Source organism: Garra rufa, chromosome 6 (assembly GCF_049309525.1).
Source record: "Garra rufa chromosome 6, GarRuf1.0, whole genome shotgun sequence".
Classification (NCBI taxonomy): Eukaryota; Metazoa; Chordata; class Actinopteri; order Cypriniformes; family Cyprinidae; genus Garra; species Garra rufa.
In genome coordinates this window covers 9,813,329-9,832,992 of record NC_133366.1, presented here as the reverse complement: position 1 = coordinate 9,832,992, position 19,664 = coordinate 9,813,329, and the positions used below count along the sequence as shown (strand labels likewise).

Sequence of the window (19,664 nt, the reverse complement as noted above, 5' to 3'; positions counted from 1 at the left end):
ATTTTTGTTGTTAAAATTCTATCAAAAATGACCTGTACATATCGTATCCCTTCAAAAACCAACAATGATCATTTAAGGAGTAGTTGAGTTAGTTAGTTGATCTAGTCAGCGAGTGTTTGATTGGTGTGTGCTGTGCCCTGCTGCTGTTGTTGTTGTTGACGTGTGGTTTCTGGCAGGGCTGTCCTCTCCTGGGTCTCTAAAGAAGCCAGCGGGGAAATTCGATTTCAGCGCCCTGTCAGCACAGACGAGGTCCCCCCGAATGGCCTTCACACACCACCCGCTGCCCATGCTGGCAGGCGTGAGACCAGGTGAGACAGACACACTCCAGCAGGGAGAGAGAGAGAGAGAAAGACAGGATGGAGGGGGAAAGGAGGGATTTAAAGTATTAGATTGCAGCGTAGGCTTCTGATTGGTCCAAAAGTCCCATTATGGCACCACACTAGTCCAAAATTGCCCTCAGCGGCATTCGATTGGCTCTAAACAGTGGCGAGTTATTGATGGAGGCCTCTGATTGGCTGGGCAGAGAGACAGAGAGAGTAAGGAGCTGCCACAGTTCATGAATGACACCATCCATCCACGTTCCCTCTTGCTCTCCATCTTTTCCTCTCTTCTCTCATCATCATCATTTCATCCACACTTTTTACCTCTATGTCTCAAGTGTGTGTTTTATGGATGTTTTCTCATGTTTCTTCGATCTCATTTGAAGCAAATTATGCGTCACTGCATGTAGATATCAGATAAACGATGTTCTGTTAAGTCCTGTGCACATACACTCTTAAAAATAAAGGTGCTTCACGATGCCATAGAGGAAACTTTTTGTCTAAATGGGTCCATAAAGAACCTTTCTGTTTCACAAAGAAGAAAGAGATGGTTCTTTAAAGAACCTTTGACTGAATGGATCTTTGTGGAACCAAAAATGGTTCTTCTATGGCATCACTGTGAAGAAGCTTTTAAAGCACCTTTATTTTTAAGAGTGTACAGTGGAGTTTAAAACTCTAGTTTGGGTTAAATAATTGATACTTATCTAATTTTAAGTAGTCTTTAACAGCTGTTGAATGTGATTGTGTTTTTCCACCAGTGTGGGTGAAAACCATAGTATAATACTCTAACAGTCTTTTGCTATTAAGTGTGTACTTAGTGTAGTCCAGTTCACAAACAAATGACTTTTATGAGTTGGTTATTTTAAGTGAATCAATTATTTTGGAGCACTCAGATTTACTAAATCACAAGTTCTAAATCACTAAATCACAATCTAACTTTACGTTACACCATAGAATACTGTTGTTCTTAAGGTTTTTAGGACCATTTTTTGTTTTGTTTTATTTAATTCTTTTTCATATATGACCCTGGGCCACAAAACCAGTCAGTATTTTTTTTAAATTGAGATTTATACATCATCTGAAAGCTGGTTTGTTAGGATAGGACAGTATTTGGCCAAGATACAATGATTTGAAAATCTGGAATCTGAGGGTGCAAAAAAAATCTAAATACTGAGAAAATCGCCTTTAAAGTTGTCCAAATGATGTTCTTAGCAATGCATATTACTAATCAGAAAATAAGGTTAGATGTATTTACAATAGGAAATTTACAAAATATCTTCATGGAACATTATCTATAATTAACACCCTCATGATTTTTAGCATAAAATCTGTAAATTTGACCCGTACAGTGTATTGTTGGCTATTCCAACAAATATACCCGTGCTACTTAAGACTCTTCTCTGTGATGAACGTTGCTCATTTAACAATTAAACGACAGTGTGCAGAGACTGTCAGAAAGCTGATTCGCTCATTTTGTTCTCATTTTAAACATTCTCATTTCAACTTCCTCGTGAATTACCAGAGACTATTTGCGGTCGAAGAAAAGAGAAGGAGAGGGACGGAGACACAAACGGGGGAAGCCATGAGGGAACGTTTAGAAAGCTTCCCAATGCGTAACAGATGCGTGACCAAGAGAATCGTATAAAAACTGTACATTTCGGCTCTCTCCGTTTTTAAAATTAGCCAGCGAGCATGTTGCTTGTTATACAGACATGCTGTCATTCATATTGGCACAGGACAAAATGTGAAGGAGAGCATGTGTATGTGGGGGATGATGATCGTTGGGTGGGGTGGAGAGTGCTCTTATCGGGCTCTTCTTGGCAGGCGCATTCGGAACGCCATGAAAATCCCGTCAGTAAAACGGCGATGATATTCAGAGGCATTAAGACCGCAGTCTCGCAGGCCGCTGGAAACGTCTCCGTTCCCACCCAAAGGAGAGCGATTCAAAGCTCCCTCCTGTGTTCTCCCTGACGTCCCGGATGTTTAATCCCATCCGATGGCCCTGGGAAAAGCGCAGAATTGCTATCCGTTCGGGTCCGGCTGCAGCCGGCGAGCCCTAATCAAGTAAAGGTCAGCGGGACAGAGAGCAGCGGCTTTAAATGGATTATACGTGCGTGTGATTATGGAAGTTTTTCTCCGGCAGACGCTTCTGCTTAGAATGTTTATGTAGAGTCGAGACAGTGGAAAAAGCAAGGTTTGCGTTAGGCCGGGGGATGAGCGCAGGCTGCATGCGCATGAGAGAGACGGTCTCGCTGCCGTTTCTAATGCGTTTGTGTGAGTTATGGATGGATGTTGGCCGCTGTTGTGAAAGAGATACTGTGGTTTGCTTTTGTGAGTGATGAATAACTCTTGTGGAGATTGGGAAGATACCGTTTTTGTTTGTGTGTGTGTGTGAGGGCGTTTATGAGTGCATTTGTGTGTGTGTGTGTGTGTGTGTGTGTGTGTGTGTGTGTGTGTGTGTGTGTGTGTGTGTGTGTGTGTGTGTGTTTGTTGGCACCCCATAGCGCCTGGCTTCTGCCCAGTACCTAATGAGATTAAGAAGCACCAAAAAAAAATAGAGATTGAAGAAAAAGAGGGAGTTGGAGATAGACAAAAAAGAGGGACAGGATGAGATACAAAAAGACAAAAAAGATGATGGTGGAAATGGCATAAAAATGAAAATTGTGCTATCATTTACTCATCCTCATGTCATTCCAAACCTTTATGACTTACGTGCATCACAAAAATAGATGTTACGCAGAATGTCCAAGCTGCTCTTTTCCATACGGTAGAAGTGAGTGGGGACTAGAGCTGTCAGGGTGCCAATAAAAAAAGCACTATTAATGTAGTGAATATTTCAAAGTTTTGGGGTCCGTTTTTTAAAGAAATTAATGTTTTTATTTACGCATTAAATTGATTGAATGTCACAGTAAAATAATTTACAAAAGGTTTGTTTAAAATAAAATTGTGTTCTTTTGAACTTTCTATTCATCAAAGTATCCTGAAAAAATATATATCACTTTTCCACAAAAATATGAAGCAGCAAAACTGTAGCAGCAATAGCCAAAAGTACATTGCATGGGTCAAAATTATTGATTTTTCTTTTATGCCAAAAATCATTAGGATATTAAATAAAGATCATGTACCATGAAGATACTTTGTAAGTTTCTTACTGTAAATGCATCAAAATTTAATTTTTGATTAGTAATATGCATTGCTAAGAGCTTCATTTGGACAACTTTAAAGGCGTTTTTCTCAGTATTTAGATTTTTTTTTTTTTTTTGCACCCTCAGATTGTAGATTTTCAAAATAGTCCTTACAATGGAATGCTTATTTATTTAGCTTTCAGATGATGTATAAATCTCATTTTTTTTTTTTTTTTTTTATTGACCCTTATGACTGGTTTTGTGGTCCAGGGTCACATATTAGAATGATTTCTGAAGGATTTTGTGACACTGAATAATGATGCTAAAAATTCAGCTTTGCATCACAGGAATAAATTACATATTAAAATATATTAAAATAAAAAATGGCTATTGTAATAATATTTTACAATATTATAGCTTTTACAGTGTTTTTGATCAAATAAATGCACTCGTGGTGAGCAGAAGAGACTAATTTCAAAAACTTTATGATTAAACCATTTTTAATAAAACATGAGATTTGAGAGTTTTTAAAAGGTTTCCTTTAACAGTCAATTCCTCACAAAGCAATGGTATGATAAAATATAGCACATGGGTTCATTATATAGAAATTACCTGGGTAAATGAAGATGATTAAATGTCAAATTAATAAATGATGTCAAAATGTTACTTTTTTATTGAGCTATTCGATGAAGGTTAGGAGCGACAAAGTTGAAGAATTTAGATTTACATGAGCACACACACACATGCTAATACACCGTGTGTCTCTCACATACTTCACTCACTCTTTCTCTCTCTCTCTCTCTTTCTCAGGGAGTCCGCGTGCCTCAGCATCTGCCCTTCATTTCCCTGCTCCCTCCATCATCCAGCAGTCCAGTCCATACTTCACCCACCCCACCATCCGCTATCACCACCATCAGGACCCACTCAAAGAGTTCGTCCAGTTCGTCTGTGCTGATGGCTCAGGGCAGCCGGGGGCACAGGTAACACACACGCAGACACACACATACCATCAGGATTCACACAGCAAGAGTGGAAACACACAGACACTCACACACTGACACACATCTCTGCTAAAGTTCCTCTCTCTTTCTCCTCTCTTCCTTTTCTCTTTCTCTCCATTATCTAACAATTGACAGTCTCCGTTTTTCTTGTTTTGATTTCAGTTTCTTCGCCTCATTTGTTATACGAAGTGTCATGAAACTCTAAAACTCTTTTTTTGATTGCATGTTATATTTTTCTTCCTTTTTAAAAGGTTTAGATGTGATGTAAATCTGTTACTAACTTGAAAATGATCTGAAAAGAGGTGCAGGACACATTATGAGCCTTATCAGTTTAGACATCCATTCCGTTAAGCATTCAATTATATTATTTCCGAAAAAATAAGGGGAAACTTAATAAAAAAAAATCACAAAAAAGTATAATTAAATATTGTTTGACTTCACAAGACATATTGCAGTTGAGGTCAAAAGTTTACATGCACCTTGCAGAATCTGTAAAATGGTAATTATTTTACCAAAATAAGAGGGATCATGCAAAATGCATGTTATTTTTTTTAGTACTGACCTGAATATGATATTTCATATGAAAAACATTTACATATAGTTCACAAGAGAAAATAATAGTTGAATTTATAAAAAAGTTCAAAAGTTTACATACACTTGATTCCTAATACTGTGTTGTTACCTGTTTTTTTTTTTTGTTTGTTTAGTGATAGTTGTTCATGAGTCCCTTGTTTGTCCTGAACAGTTCTCATGAACAACTATCACTAAACAAAAAACAGCTGTGGATTTGAACAGGGTCATTTTTGTAAATTCAACCATTATTTTCTCTTGTTGACTATATGTAAACATCTTTTATGTAAAATATATATTTTATATGAAATAATCTGGTTAGTACTAAATAGAAAATAACATGCGCTTTGTATGATCCCTCATACAATTTTGCAGACCTCAACTGTATGCATGTCATATTAACTAGTATTATGATGCTTTTATGTAACAGCCCCATTATTATATGGATTATTGAAAATAAATATTTAATTCATAATAATTACATTATGAAATATTAATAATTACATTAAAATAATGATTTTAAAAATAACTCAAATTTTATTTAAAAAATATTACGTAAGTAATATTTCATAAGTAGCATGAAATTTTACGGCGAGTTTATCAAAAAGTTTTTGCATTTTTTAAAATTGATCTGATCTAAAATGGCATGTTTCATGACACTTTAGTAACTCAGTGTATCTGTTTATTAATTTTTGAATGTCTTTGTACGTTTGTAACATTCCAATCTCACCTTTTGTGATTGCACGCCTCCACATTTCTGTATCTCTGTGTGTGAGTGTGTGTGTGTGCTTCTTTCACCCCCTCACCATCTGTATGTGTGTGTGTGTGTATCTGCAGCCTAACGGGAGCGGTCAGAACAAACTGCCCGGCTCCTTCTTACTGCCACCTCCTCCTCCTCCGGTAGCGCGGCCGGTGCCGATGCCCCTTCCCCTGCCCGAGCACAAACCCAGCCACACACACCCCGAGAGCGGAGTCGGCTCCCCGGCCTCGCCCTGTAAGTGTCCGCTCAAGCACCAGACCCACCAGAGCCCTCGAAAAAGCCCCATTACCGCTGCGCTGAAAATAACTCATCAACTCTTTGAGTGATAGAAACGATTTTTTAAAGCCCACGAGGCCCAAAACATACCCTACGCAAGTACGCAGATAGTTCTAGTTGCGTTTCAAAATGTTTCAGAGCTCAAAATACCTTCTACAATTATTTTCAGTTAGTTAAACTATTGACATGTCTATAACTAGCTATCTGGATAATAAAGCAACAGCTATTTTAAGGAAACTCTCCCGCCCCCTTTATTACCGAAATTTGTTAACACACACTAATAATATGTACAAGATCATGCATTCCTGTTTGCATACTTGCGTAAAGTATATTTCTGGCTTTAGATGCCCTGCTCCTCCATCTGACTTTTTTCCTTTGTTCATTTTTCTCATTCTATTCCCTTTTCATCCTGCTTTTTCATTTATTTATCCGATTGCAATCAGTCGCCGACTCTTGCAATTGAATGGGGATGGAGACACTCCGCTGCCTCTCATTGGCTGAAACAAAGCAAGAGCACCAGCCAATCATTCCCATAGATCAGCCTCCCTCCTCATCACTCTCACTTTTCATTTTCCTTTCTTTCTTTTCTTCCTTCAAGAGATCAAATTCAGGGCAGCTGGCATGGACTCCAAACAAACAAGCAAAAAAAATGACGCCCCACATTCAGCGAGAGCGCCTTTCCATTGACACTTCAAGCTAAATACAAAAAGGAAATGTGTGTAGACGTGCAGGTGAAGGGATTTGTAATGTGTCTGGCAGTGTGTGAGAGCGGGCGGCACTGGGTTGTGGGTCTTTGCTTGGGATGTGTGTGTGTCGGGTGCTGTCAGCAGGGCGGGTGGGCAAAAGGAGGAGCCTGGTTGAGCAAACCTTTGAGAAGACCATCCCTTCCTTTTTTTCCCTTCTCACACGTGAATGTTCTTTTTTCTTTCTGTGTTTTTCTCATTCGTTCATTTCATATCTATGGAATGGTGTATCGGTCTCAACCTGTTGTATCCCTCCATTTTTTTGCCTTCCATCTTTCGGTGCTTTTACACACACAGCAGCCTTTTTTCAGTCATATTTAGACAATCACACACACGCAAACACATTCAAACACTTCTGCAAACAAATAAATGCTCCTCATTTTCCATGGAGTCCACTCCGCAAAACTGCCCTGAATTTGAATTTTGAATTTGAAAGTGAATTCAAAACTTTTGGAATTTTCAACAAGTCTGTTTTTTTTTCTTTTAGTTCAAATTCTCCTTCCCACCCCTGCACAACTGCAATGAATTTGAAATTTGAATTTAAAAAATGAATTCAAATTTTTTTTTTTTTTTTACATTTTGGCATTTTCAACTGAAAGTCTGTTTTTTTACTCTTTTTTTTTTTTTTTTTTTTTCAAATTCCCCCTTCCACTCCCTGCACAACTGCCGTGAATTTAAAATTTGAATTGAATTTTAAAATGTCAAATGTTGGCATTTTCAACTGAAAGTTTCTTTTTTCAGTTTAACTTCTCCCTCTCATTCCTGTACAACTGCCCTGAATTTAAAATTTACATTCGAAAATGAATTGAAAAATGTTAGAATTTTTTATATTTTGCCATTTTCAACTGAAAGTTTCCCGCTTCCACCCCTGCACAACTGCTCTGAATTTGAAATTTGAATTAAAAAATTTTAGAAATTTTTTTTTCAATTTAGCGATTTTCAACTGAAAGTCTGTTTTTCCCCAGTTCAAATTCTTACCCCCACCTCTGCACATCTGCCCTAAATTTGAAATTTGAATTTGAAAGTGAATTTAAAAATCTTTGAATTTTTAACATTTTGTTTTCAACTGAAAGTCTGATTTTTTTTTTAGATCAAATTCTCCCATTCCACCCCTACAAAACTGCCCTGAATTTTACATTTAAATTTTGAATTTTTAAAATGGTCATTTTCAACTAAAAGTCTGATTTGTATTTTTTTTTTTTTTTTTGCACAACTGCCCTGAATTTGACATTTGAAAGTGAATAAAAAAAAATTTGAATTTATTTTCAACTAAGTCTTTTTTTAGTTCAAATTCTTTTTGGTTTTTTATTTTATTTTATTTTTTTTACATTTTTGCATTTTCAACTGAAAGTTTTTTTCCCCAGTTCAAATTCCCTCCCACCCCTGCACAACTGCCCTGAATTTTAAATTTGAAAAAGTGACTTGAAAAATATTTACATTTTCTAAATTGTCATTTTCAACTGAAAGTTTGATTTTATTTTCCAGTTCAAAATCTCCATCCCACCCCTGCATAATTGGCTTGAATTTGAAGTGTTGAAAGTGTAAATTAATTGTAAATGTCGCAGTTTTTCACCTGAACATTTTTTCATTCAAAACTTCCCAAACTGCAGTTTAATCTTCATTAGCCATTTATTGAAACACAAAAGTGTTAGCTCATACTGAGCATGCAAATATGGTAATAAGAAAATGTAGTCAAATCAAGTCAGTTAATGCTGGTGTAGCACTTATTCCTGTTAAAGATTTCTGTGCAACCGGCAGTGCAGAACTGAATTTAAAAAATGATTTCAGACATATTTCAAGCATTCATCCTGTCTGCTGCTGGTCCAAGAAGGACTATAATACCTAGAGAAATCTATCCATTAGCATTCCCATTCATCTCAATGACAGTATTTTGGCTGGTGTGCTTGCTTATGTTTGATTATGGGTTCTTAGTGCCAAGCCTTTCAGTAGCGAATATCCTAAGCTGTGTCATTAAAGGCAGCAGAAGACATGAAGTCCATTATATGTTTCCAAAAAACATTCGGTCAACATCAAAACATCTAATATTTAAGAGTATTTGTGACATTGGACCACAAAGCAGTCATAAGGGTTGATTTGTAAAAAAAAAAGAAAAAAAAAAGAGAGATTTATACCTGAATCACCTGAAAGCTGAATAAATAAGGATAGGACCATATTTGGCTGAGATACAACTATTTGAAAATCTGGTGTCTAAGGGTGCAAAAAAATCTAAATAGTAAGAAAATCGCCTTTAAACTTGTTCAAATTAAGTTCTTAGCAATGCATATCACCAATCAGAAATTAAGTTTTAATATATTTACAGTAGGAAATTTACAAAATATCTTCATAGAACATCATAGATCTTTACTTAATGTAAGGAAAAATGGATCATTTTGACCCATACAGTATATTTTTGGCTATTGCTACAAATATACCTGTGCTGCTTAAGACTAGTTTTGTCATCCAGGGTCACATTTTTAATAATTAATACTAAATAGTAATTCCAATCTGTATGTTCCATTCCTGCTGGTTAGTTTTTAAAATACTGGCTGGTAAACTGAAATTTTTAGTATAAAAACACACAGTTTGCCCTCAAATTTGTGCAGTTTCATAATCAACCAGCGGGTACTAATTTGTCAATGCAAACCAGCCAAACCTTGACTCCTTCATTTACTCAAACAGATTGCGATCCATTTAGTGCCTCTAATGCACTCTTCACCTCTAAGTCACTTGTTTATTTTACATTTTAGTGCCAGTAATTAAACTATGAGCTTTTTATTGAAATCTTGACAATGCAAACACAAACATCACAGCTGTGAATGCTGACAGACGTGTGTGTGTCCCAGCAGCATACCCAGCGCCAGGCTCCACAGCTTCCAACAGGTTTGTCGGCATCGGATCACGGGACAACAACTTTCTGAACATCCCACAGCAGACTCAGGTACGTGCATGCACGCAGATTTACTTTAGAGACATGTGTGGCATGCTGTTGATTAGCCTACCACAGATAATGTGTGTATAAACAAATGGGAAACATGTTTACAGTAAATACAGTTTCAAGTGAAGCTTAGCAAGCAAGCCGCGGAGCATTTTGTCCATTTCGATTTCAGTCAAACACAAATGCGAGCTGCTGCACATTTTTGCGTTTGGACCCTCGGGCCTGCTTGACTGGTTGGCTTCCACTAAAAGTGTATTTACTGTAAACGCATGTCCTGTTTGTTTATACACTCTGAGGGTTGAGTCTTTGCTAATCAACATCACGCTGAAGATGCGGTGCATGGACATTAAGTTGAGAATAGCCTCGAATATTCCTTTAAATTGAAAATAGCAGCCTCTTCGGTCCGTCCATCAATCATGTGTTTTTGATCAGCGAGTATCGTGGGTCTGAGCGCTGTTAAGTGCGTGTGGTTGGTAGCAGTCAGCGGCTCTCTGGGGGTTTGCTGAGGGACACGCTGCTCATTTCAAATGGATTTTGTGGCCTTGTTCCCACTCGCACCAGCTACAAAAACCACAAGCACTAACAATAAGACCAAACACATGGAAACAATTGTTTCCTCCTCCTTCTCCTCCTCCTCTTCACTGATTCTAAAACCAAATGTCTTATGATTCATCAGATTTATTATGTAAGTAAGTAAGTATGACATTACAGTGTCCCCTTTTTTGTGTCGTAAAGTCCTGCATACACATTTACACATCCAAAATGTATTATTAATGGCATTTTTTTTTTTTTTTGAAAATCATACTAAAATCTAAATTTTAGTATGATTATTTACACTAACTTTTTAAACTTTTTAATTTTGAGGTTGGTAAGATTTTCAGTGTTTCTTAGGCACACCAGGGCTGCATTTATTTGTTAAAAAAAAATAGACATTTTTTAAATATTATTACAATTTAAAACAAGTGTTTTCTATTGAAATATACGTTAAAAATCTAATTTATTCCAGTGATGCAAAGTTGCATCAGCCGTTACTCCAGTCTTCAGTGTCACATGATCCTTCAGAAATCATTTTAATATACTGATTTAGTATTAATTTTGAGACTGTTGTGCTGCTTAATATTTTTTAGGAACCTGTGATACTTTTTTCAGGATTCTTTGATGAATAAAAAATCTAAAAGAACAGCATTTGTTCAAAAAAAGAATAACAATGCAACAATGTCTATACTATCACTTTTTTTTTTTTAGCAATTTAACACATCCTTGCTGAATAAAAATATTAACTTCTTTCAAAAAAAAAAAAGAAACAAAGAAATTTACTGATCCCCAAATTGTTAAACATTACTATTTTGAGGAAATGCTGTTCTTTTTTACTTTTTTATTCCTTAAAGAATGCTGAAAAAAACTATCACAGGTTCCAACAAAAAAATTCCAATATAGATAATGAATCAGTGTATTAGAATGATTTCTGAAGGAACATGTGACATTGAAGAATAAAGTCATGATGCTAAAAATTTAGCTTTGTATACCAAACAAATTTGTCACCTTTGATCAAACTAATGCATCCTTGTTGAATAAAAGCATTAAAAAAAAAAAAAAAAAAATCCAAGATTTTGCAAAAAATATAATGCAAATTTTTTTACCTGTAGTTTTGGAAGTATTAAATGCACAGATTAATGTGCAGCTCTTTCATATATGAGATTAGCCAGTTTCCGACTCTGGGTTAAACACCACCTGTCACAAACATGTAAAGACCCTTTGCGATTTTGTTTGTGTTCTTGTCTTGGTGGCTTATTGCAAAGAATTATTCCACATATGTGCTGCCACATGGATTTCTGGAGGAAAAAACTCTTAGATGCATCCTAGCAAACTTCTGCTTACATCTTTTCCACCGAGGGAAAAAGTTCAAAGACAAAAGTTGCTTTCTTTAGCTCACATCATTTACATCAGTGAGGGTCAGACTCGTTCGTGCTATCCTGTTCATTTTGTAACTTACTGACCGATAAGTAAACTGTTTTTACATATTCCAGATGAATGTACTGTGACAGACTGAGCATTGCTGTAGTTCACGTGTTAAAAGTAGCTTTAACATGCAGATCTATGCGAGTGAGAAAGAGAGAGAGAGAGAGAGAGAGAGAGAGAGAGAGAGAGAGAGAGAGGGTGTCACGTCCCGACTGTCTGGTTGCCCTCAGCAACCAGACATGATGTCATAGGTAGTTGAACATGAACTTCAACAGGAGAGAACTTAAGAAAAAGGATGGACACCACTATTGAGGATTACAGCCAGAAAGACACAGAAAGATAATATGAGTCCCATGGGGATCCACAGATTTTAGAACTCCTAGCGAGTCAAAACATCAGCAAACCGCTTACGTCAAGTATTTCTCTTTAGATACTATCTAAACACTGTGTTTATTCAAGCTAAAACCAGCAAGGGACAATGTTAGCTTTGTTTAACCATTCATTTTGCTGCTGGAAGCAGTGAGAAACGCAGCGATTTCTGAGCTGGTCTGTCGTAGTAGTGTGAGTGTTTATATTGTGTCCACTGTACTCTAGTGGTTATTCGGAGAACTGTCACAGTGCACTGATAATAATGTCAAATTGTCAGGAAATGTCAGGATTCTTTTGAAGTTTTTACAGTATATATACTATTCCAAAATCACATGACTTTCAGTCTGAAACATGGAAATATCAAAGAAATTTTAAAACTGAATTCCAAAAGTACACTACCAATCAAACACGTTTGGAAACTGTTTTTGAAAGAAGTCTTTTATCCTCACCAAGTCTGCATTTATTTGAGCAAAATGAAATTGTTTTGACAGTTTAACTGAGTTCTTGTCATATTTTATTACCGCTTTCTAAACTATAGCAAATAAACTGCTATGTGAGAAGTGTTGAAGGTGTCTGAATAAATTTTGGGTTGTCTGTAGTGCATCCTTGCAGAATAAAAGTATTTATTTATACTAAAAAAAAAAAAAAACTGACTGCTTTTTTAACCAAAATGACAGTAAAAATTGTGAAAAATTATTACAATTTCAAATAACTCTTTTCTATTTGAACGCATTTTAAAATGTAATTTATTCCTGTGATGCAAAGGTGAATTTTCAGAAGCATTACTCCAGTCTTTAGTGTGACTTGATCATTCAGAAATCAGTCTAATATGCGGATTTACTGCTTAGAAAATACTTATTATTATTATCAGTGTTGAAAACAGTTGGTAACCTTGTTTAACAACATTATAAAAGTCTTTACTGTCACTTTTAGTCACTTTATCATCAAACCAAAAATGATTCAGACACCAGATATAATTTTTGATATATTTTTGTACTAGTGAGTGCAGTATAGTTCAGTTACGTAAGTGAGATAGCAAAATAGCAAAACAAAGTAAACTGTGACATTTTATACCCAAAAATTCTTCATACTGTGAATTACCAGTAAAACTGATTTAAAAAAAACTGAGACCAAAAATATAGACACTTTGACCTGACCATGTTTTGCTTAAGTGTTTTTTCTTTAATTGCTAATGCGAACTTTTTACACCACAGACTGAACAAAATTAAACATTGCTTTGTAATTCGTCAACAAAATATTGATAGTTGTGTAAATATTGTCACTTTTGCAAACAGTTTTGCAAACATTATCAAGCTGCATTTGTTCTGACACAGTTTAACACTGAGTTCTTGTCATATTTTATTACCACTTTCTAAACTATAGCAAATAAACTGTGATGATGTGAGAAACTGTGAAGGTGTCTGAATAAATTTTGGTTTGACTGTAGTGCATCTTCACTGAATAAAAGTATTAATTTATACTAAAATAAGAAAAACTGACCCCAAACTTTTGAACACTTTTCTCAAAACCGTCCATTGTGTATTTCAAATCTCATGCAAGTCTGTGTATATTTACAAATTGCAATTTTTTTAACAGCAATTCAATTCTGTTAATATTTTTCAATTGAAGAGAAAAGTAAATAGAAAAGTAAATTAACAGAATTTCCATTTCTTAACGAACTGTTTCTATTTTTTTAAGATTTACTTGGACATTTAAACTGGAATGTGATTATGAAACATTAACAAAAGTTATTTTTATGAACTAATGTTATTTTAGAGTGACTCACATACATTTTCTTTTCTTGCAGTCATGGTTCCTTTGACGAGACTTTTCATGAACCACACAGACACAAATCCACAATGAAAACTGGAAATGGAGTCACAAAGCTAAGTATGGAACTTTCCCACACGCCCCCCTGTAAAGTCTCACTCACACACAGACACGCGCACAAATACACACACGATTCCCCAAACCGCTGACTCCCTCTTTGGGATGAGGGATCTGGAAGACTTCAGCATTACCCTGCCAGTCTGGACAGCTCGGAGAACCAAACTAAAGGAACGACGAACCGACGTCTTCGTCACGTTCTCGAGACTTCCAGAACAGACCAATCTCATTTACCTTCCTTGAATTTGTTCATATGCCATGGTGAGGAAAATCCATCTCTTCCCAGTCAGAAATTGAAATCATCGAAAAGGGACATTTGAAATGGACATGTGACCCGGATGATGTCGGACAAGTGTGATTGGATGGAGAGACTTGGCTGGAGCCTTCCGATTGGCTCGGGCTAACACTTCCTAATCTGGATTTGCTGATTTTTTTTGGCGACGCCCTCCAGTGCAGTGTGAACTCGGCATCCTCTCACTGTTTACCAGTTGACAAGCAATAGACTGTGAGCGAAAACAACAGATAACACTAACCGAGTGCAATTCACCTAAACGTATGCACTATGTGATTAATGATAAGGGATGACAGAAGCTTTGGCCTTAGATTTGCGATGTGGAGTCAGGCTACATGTTCGTAAGGCAAAACACACACAGATATGAGTACCAGCAGAGCAATACATACACACACACACACACACGTCAATAACAGCACTACACTGAGACGCGCATCATATAGACAGGAATGGGAAGGGTCAAGCACGAGTGACCTTGATGTCAAGCTTGTGACTCAACCATCATTTTTCATTTTGTAGTGTTTATGAATTTAAAGGCCAGTGATTTGAGTCATAAAACGGATTTGCATGACCTAACAAGGGTTTTTGGCGCATCCAGCGCATCCATCGCTGACCTCTTTGCTACCATCGATCAATCGGAGTGCTTGTGCAACAGTATCTTACAGTACACAAGGGCTTCTTCTGCTTTACTTTGTGTTTGGTTTTGCAGTACTTTTCTTTTTTTTGGTGAATGCTAAAAAACCTTTCCAGGTCATAGTACCCCAAAAACAAAATTCTAAAATTATATGTTAAAAATAAAAAAAGAAATATTATTGAATAAATATGTATTGTGAAATTTTCATGATAATGAAGTCATTTTTCACCCCTGAAAAATGTCATTACCATAATGCATTAAAAAATCTGTAAGGAAAAACATTTATTTAAAAGCTTACTTTTAAAAGTAACGCATTACAACATGGCATTACTTCAATAAAAAGTAACTAATTGCATTACTTGGTTACTTCTTATGCATTGTCACCTGGGCTGGTTTTTGCTTTTTATAACTATATATATATATATATATATATATTTGGCAACTGTAAAGGCCCTTTCACACCAAAAGTGAATTTAATAAGCCTCAATTTGAAGTAAAGCATTACCTATTTTGTGACCCTGGACCACAAAACCAGTCTTAAGTAGCACAGGTAAATTTGTAGCAATAGCCTATCAACATACATACATTGTATGGGTTGAAAAGATTGATTTTTCTTTTATGCCAAAAATCATTAGGATATTAAGTAAAAATCATGTTCCATGAAAATATTTTGTCAATTCCCTACCGTAAATATATCAAAACCTAAATGTTGATTAGTAATATGCATTGCTGAGAGCTTCATTTGACAACTTTAAAGGTGATTTTCTAAAAAAAAAGAATATTTTTTGCACCCCCAAATTCCAGATTTTCAAATTGTTGTATCTCAGTCAAACAATACATCAATAGAAAGCTTATTTATTCAGCTTTCAGATTATGTATAAATCTCAATTTAAAAAAATGACCCTCTAGTTTTGTGGTCCTGGGTCACATTTAAAAATGTAACTCAGAGATATTTCTTTGTAAAATTAAAATGGATGCATTACTTTACTAGTTACTTAGAAAAAGTAATTTGATTACGTAACTTGTATTATTTGTAATGCATTACCCCCAACACTGTTTATTATTCTTATCATTATTTAACAAATAATGATTAGGAATAGTTTAATAATGTGAAAGACAGATGCTCAATTGTCATAAAAATATTGTCGAAATGCAAACAATTTTAATGACCCCAAATTTTCTTTATTTCTTTTGATTTTGCGATGTGACCTGGATATGTTTTTGTGACATTCACCCATTCACTTGTGTTTGTTTTCTGGTTTTGTGCGATTTTAGTTTACATAACATTAGCCGCTTCTGTTCCAGAGGATCGGACTGCATGTGGATTTGTGCTTTCCCAGGTGTTTTTTGTTTTTAGACTAACAGCTCTCCTTCAACTAGAATGTGACTAACAAACAGACAATCTCAAGTTTTCCTTTTGGAGCTTCATTAATTAGATGTTTTGGATCGCTATTATGTCGACAGTGCTCTGCCCTTCCTGCCAATCACATTTTCCATCACTTTACAGTTTGTTCGTAACTTTTTTCCCCCACTCATCAGTTCACCGGTACAGCCTGACTCACACGACAATCTTCTCACGGCTGCCATTTCATTTAGCCTATCAGCACAGTGGTCAACTAAATACATACATGCACACGTACACAAACATTGCACTATGACACACACCCACTTCCTTAAAGGACAAAGGGAAACCTTTAAACTCAAACCCCTCTATCAAACATGATTTTACAACATGCACCCTGTTTAAATTTTAGATTAAAAAAAGAAACCACTGACCTCACTAAATAACTGGACTGCCTGGCTGTCAATCACATTGTCAGGGACTCTGATTGGCTGAGAGCTGACGATTTCATCATCCACTTGAAACACATCAAAGTGCCTCGGTGTCCCCTTTACATGCAATTCAGGGTCTTCACTTCATGTATAAGCTACAGAAAAATATGTACAATATGTATCATGGGCTTGGCGCAAACAACATATGAGCAACTGCAAACATCATATTTATAGATAGATGTTATCCAGAACATATCGTACTCATACTGTGTGTATATATATATATATGGACATATGTATAGTTCTTCCGCTGTGAAATTAGCTCTACGGCAGTCTAGTTATTTTTTGACCTTTGACCCGAGTCAGTGACGTCCAAACATATTAAAGCCACAAACGTCGGATCATCTCGTTCAGAACAGGTCAGCGCAGATCAAAAACAGGACACAAATACACCTTCAGAACAGAAACAAAAAAATCTCTTTGTTGAAAAGTGTTATTATTGAGAGAAAAAAAAAGTTATATGTGGACTGAGCCGTGTGCAATGTGTTGGGTAGATATCTGTGTTTGTCTTCAGATTTTTCAGAAAGCGAAGCAAGTGAAAAAAGACAAAAAAAAAAAAAAGTTGAAGTCTGCAAGCTCCTGGACTCTAAACACGAGGGCCACACACACAAAAAAAAGAATCCCAGTCTTTGTAAGCGTTAAAAGCGGGGAAGTTAATTTTTACTTTTCATTTATCTTTTTTTAATGTTTTATTTGTAAGCTTTTGTTTTTAAACTATTGTAGGGGTGGGGGGCCGAAGGAACGATTTTACAAAAGCAAATGTATTACGAGAAAGAAAAAAAAAGAAAATACTGGTGCTTCTGTTACTCATATGCGAATAATACCACACCAGAACGACTGTTTCTGACGAGACAAGTTTTACGAGCCTCTGTTTCTCTCTTCTTCTCTTTTGTATTTACTAAGGGGGGTTCCGATTTTTATATATATATATTTTGGTTCTGACAAAAGGCATTTTACTACAACCTTTAAGAAAGCAGTGCCCCTTCTTACTCCTTCAAATGTCTATGCATTCAAGTCACGTCGGAAAGATCGTATTTACGAGTTGAACAGGCATGCAGGTTACTTTGGATAAGAAATTCAACCCTTTTGTGGCTCTTAAATGTGTCATGATAGATCACTGTGGTGTCTCAGTTCAAGCGACACATGAACCGATCATCTCTTCCTCTTTACTAGCTATATAGACCAATTTAGAGTATGCGCATGCATAGTGGTTGCAGAAAAACACTGGTAACAAGTGGAGGTAAATGGGTAAAATCCATGGAATAAGAGGGAAAAAATGTGTCTTTTGATGTCAAAATCGGAATGCAAATAATTTTTATAGAATGCTGTCTTTAAAGACATAATTTGCCGCTAAACAGACGTTTAAACAGACATACTATGTATGAAAACTGCTGTGATTACTCTACTTTTAAAGCATAAATTCGATTTAAACAATAGGTCTACATAATATTCACACGGGGCGTATTGTATTAGCCCTACAGTTACAGCATGAAACATAATGTGAACCTATAACCGTTAACATTTTTACATAACATTTATTTATTTTATCTCACAATTCAGATTTTTTTTTTCTCGCAAATGCAAGTTTATATCTCCTAATTCAGACTTTATAACTCAATTTAACTCAAAATTGTGAAATTTCTGCCACCAAAAAAAGTCATCCCTGTTTTAGATCTCTAAGACTATCCCACTATCTAACGTCAAATAACAATGCTTATCACTGGGTGAAAAGCTCTTGTAATAAGTAGAAAACATATTGAAAATTACATCTGATCAATATAATCAATAATCTTTCATAAATATAACTATTTTGTACCATATCCGTGTAATTCTCTAGCCGTAAAAGCTATATCTCCTGTGTGTGCATCCCGAATGTTTACAAACCTAGAATTGGTCGATAGCATGAAGTAAACATTAATGAACATCAGAAGGTATCTTGTTTTGTCAATACACTCTTAAAAATAAAGGTGCTTTAAAAGGAGAAGAACCATTTTTGGTTCCACACAGAACCATTTAGTCAAAGGTTCTTTGAAGAACCATCTCTTTCTTAACTTTTTATAATCTGAAGAACCTTCTTTCGCCACAGAAAGGTTCTTCAGATGTTAAAGATTCTTTATGGAACCATTTAGACAAAAAGGTTCTTCTATGGCATCGTGAAGCACCTTTATTTTTAAGAGTGTAGACACCACTATCCAGTTCAAGTTGACCAGTGTTAATCTACCTTCTTGTCTGGCTTGTTTGTCAGACATAAATGACAGATTCCACATTGTGATTGGTCAGATCACCTGTCAATCAAACTCCATTCAGTTCACCACACCTTTGTAAATTTAATACAAACCTAAAAAAGCACAAACACACCTTAAAAGGGGGATTTAAATACACTTGGCAACCAAGCAACTCGTAAATACGAACATCCCAGGAGGACTTGAATGCACAAAAATACCGAATATGCATAAAAGTGTGTTTTGATTGAAGGAAACGGCCATGATGCAGCATCACGATTGAGAATACAGTAGAGGGTTCGTCACAAGCAATCAGATCGCATTCGCTCCAAATCTCAGCTTCATTTAGGTAAGATCGTGTCGATGTTAATGTGAGTAGGGTTTTGTTAGTCATAGTTTAGAGCACACGTGGTTCGAGACGAGAGGCAAAAACGCATCTGGGGGATAGAAAAAAAACATCAGTGCGCCACGGCCGCCCCGTATCGTCCTGGAAACACTTCTTGTATGTAAATGAGCTCCCATAGTGTTCGTGCTGTAGTGTATAGGTGAGCATTTAAAGGTTGTCCCATTCAAAGTGCCTTTTGTTCACAGACACCATCTTGTAAATGATGAACACCCGTCTTTCCTTCTTCTGAGCTTTCTCAAGCCGTATACACAGTATATAGTACTACAAGAAAAATGGATGTGATTTCGTTCTTTTTATTGTACAATGATGGAAAAAAAAAAGTTTAAAAAGGC

The 19,664-nt window shown here is 36.0% G+C and overlaps 1 protein-coding gene across 1 annotated transcript in view; it reads left to right on the top strand.

The window, feature by feature from the left end:
• The window catches only part of nfixa (nuclear factor I/Xa), a 98,905-nt gene extending 80,412 nt beyond the window's left edge, over window positions 1–18,493 (top strand). The window contains exons 8-11 of the mRNA XM_073842841.1: window positions 177–308; window positions 4,256–4,425; window positions 9,642–9,733; window positions 13,866–18,493. Of these exons, the coding sequence (XP_073698942.1) occupies window positions 177–308; window positions 4,256–4,425; window positions 9,642–9,713 (374 nt within the window). The 3' untranslated portion in view covers window positions 9,714–9,733; window positions 13,866–18,493. The remainder of the gene's footprint in view (window positions 1–176; window positions 309–4,255; window positions 4,426–9,641; window positions 9,734–13,865) is intronic.
• The last annotated feature ends 1,171 nt before the right edge of the window (window positions 18,494–19,664 follow it).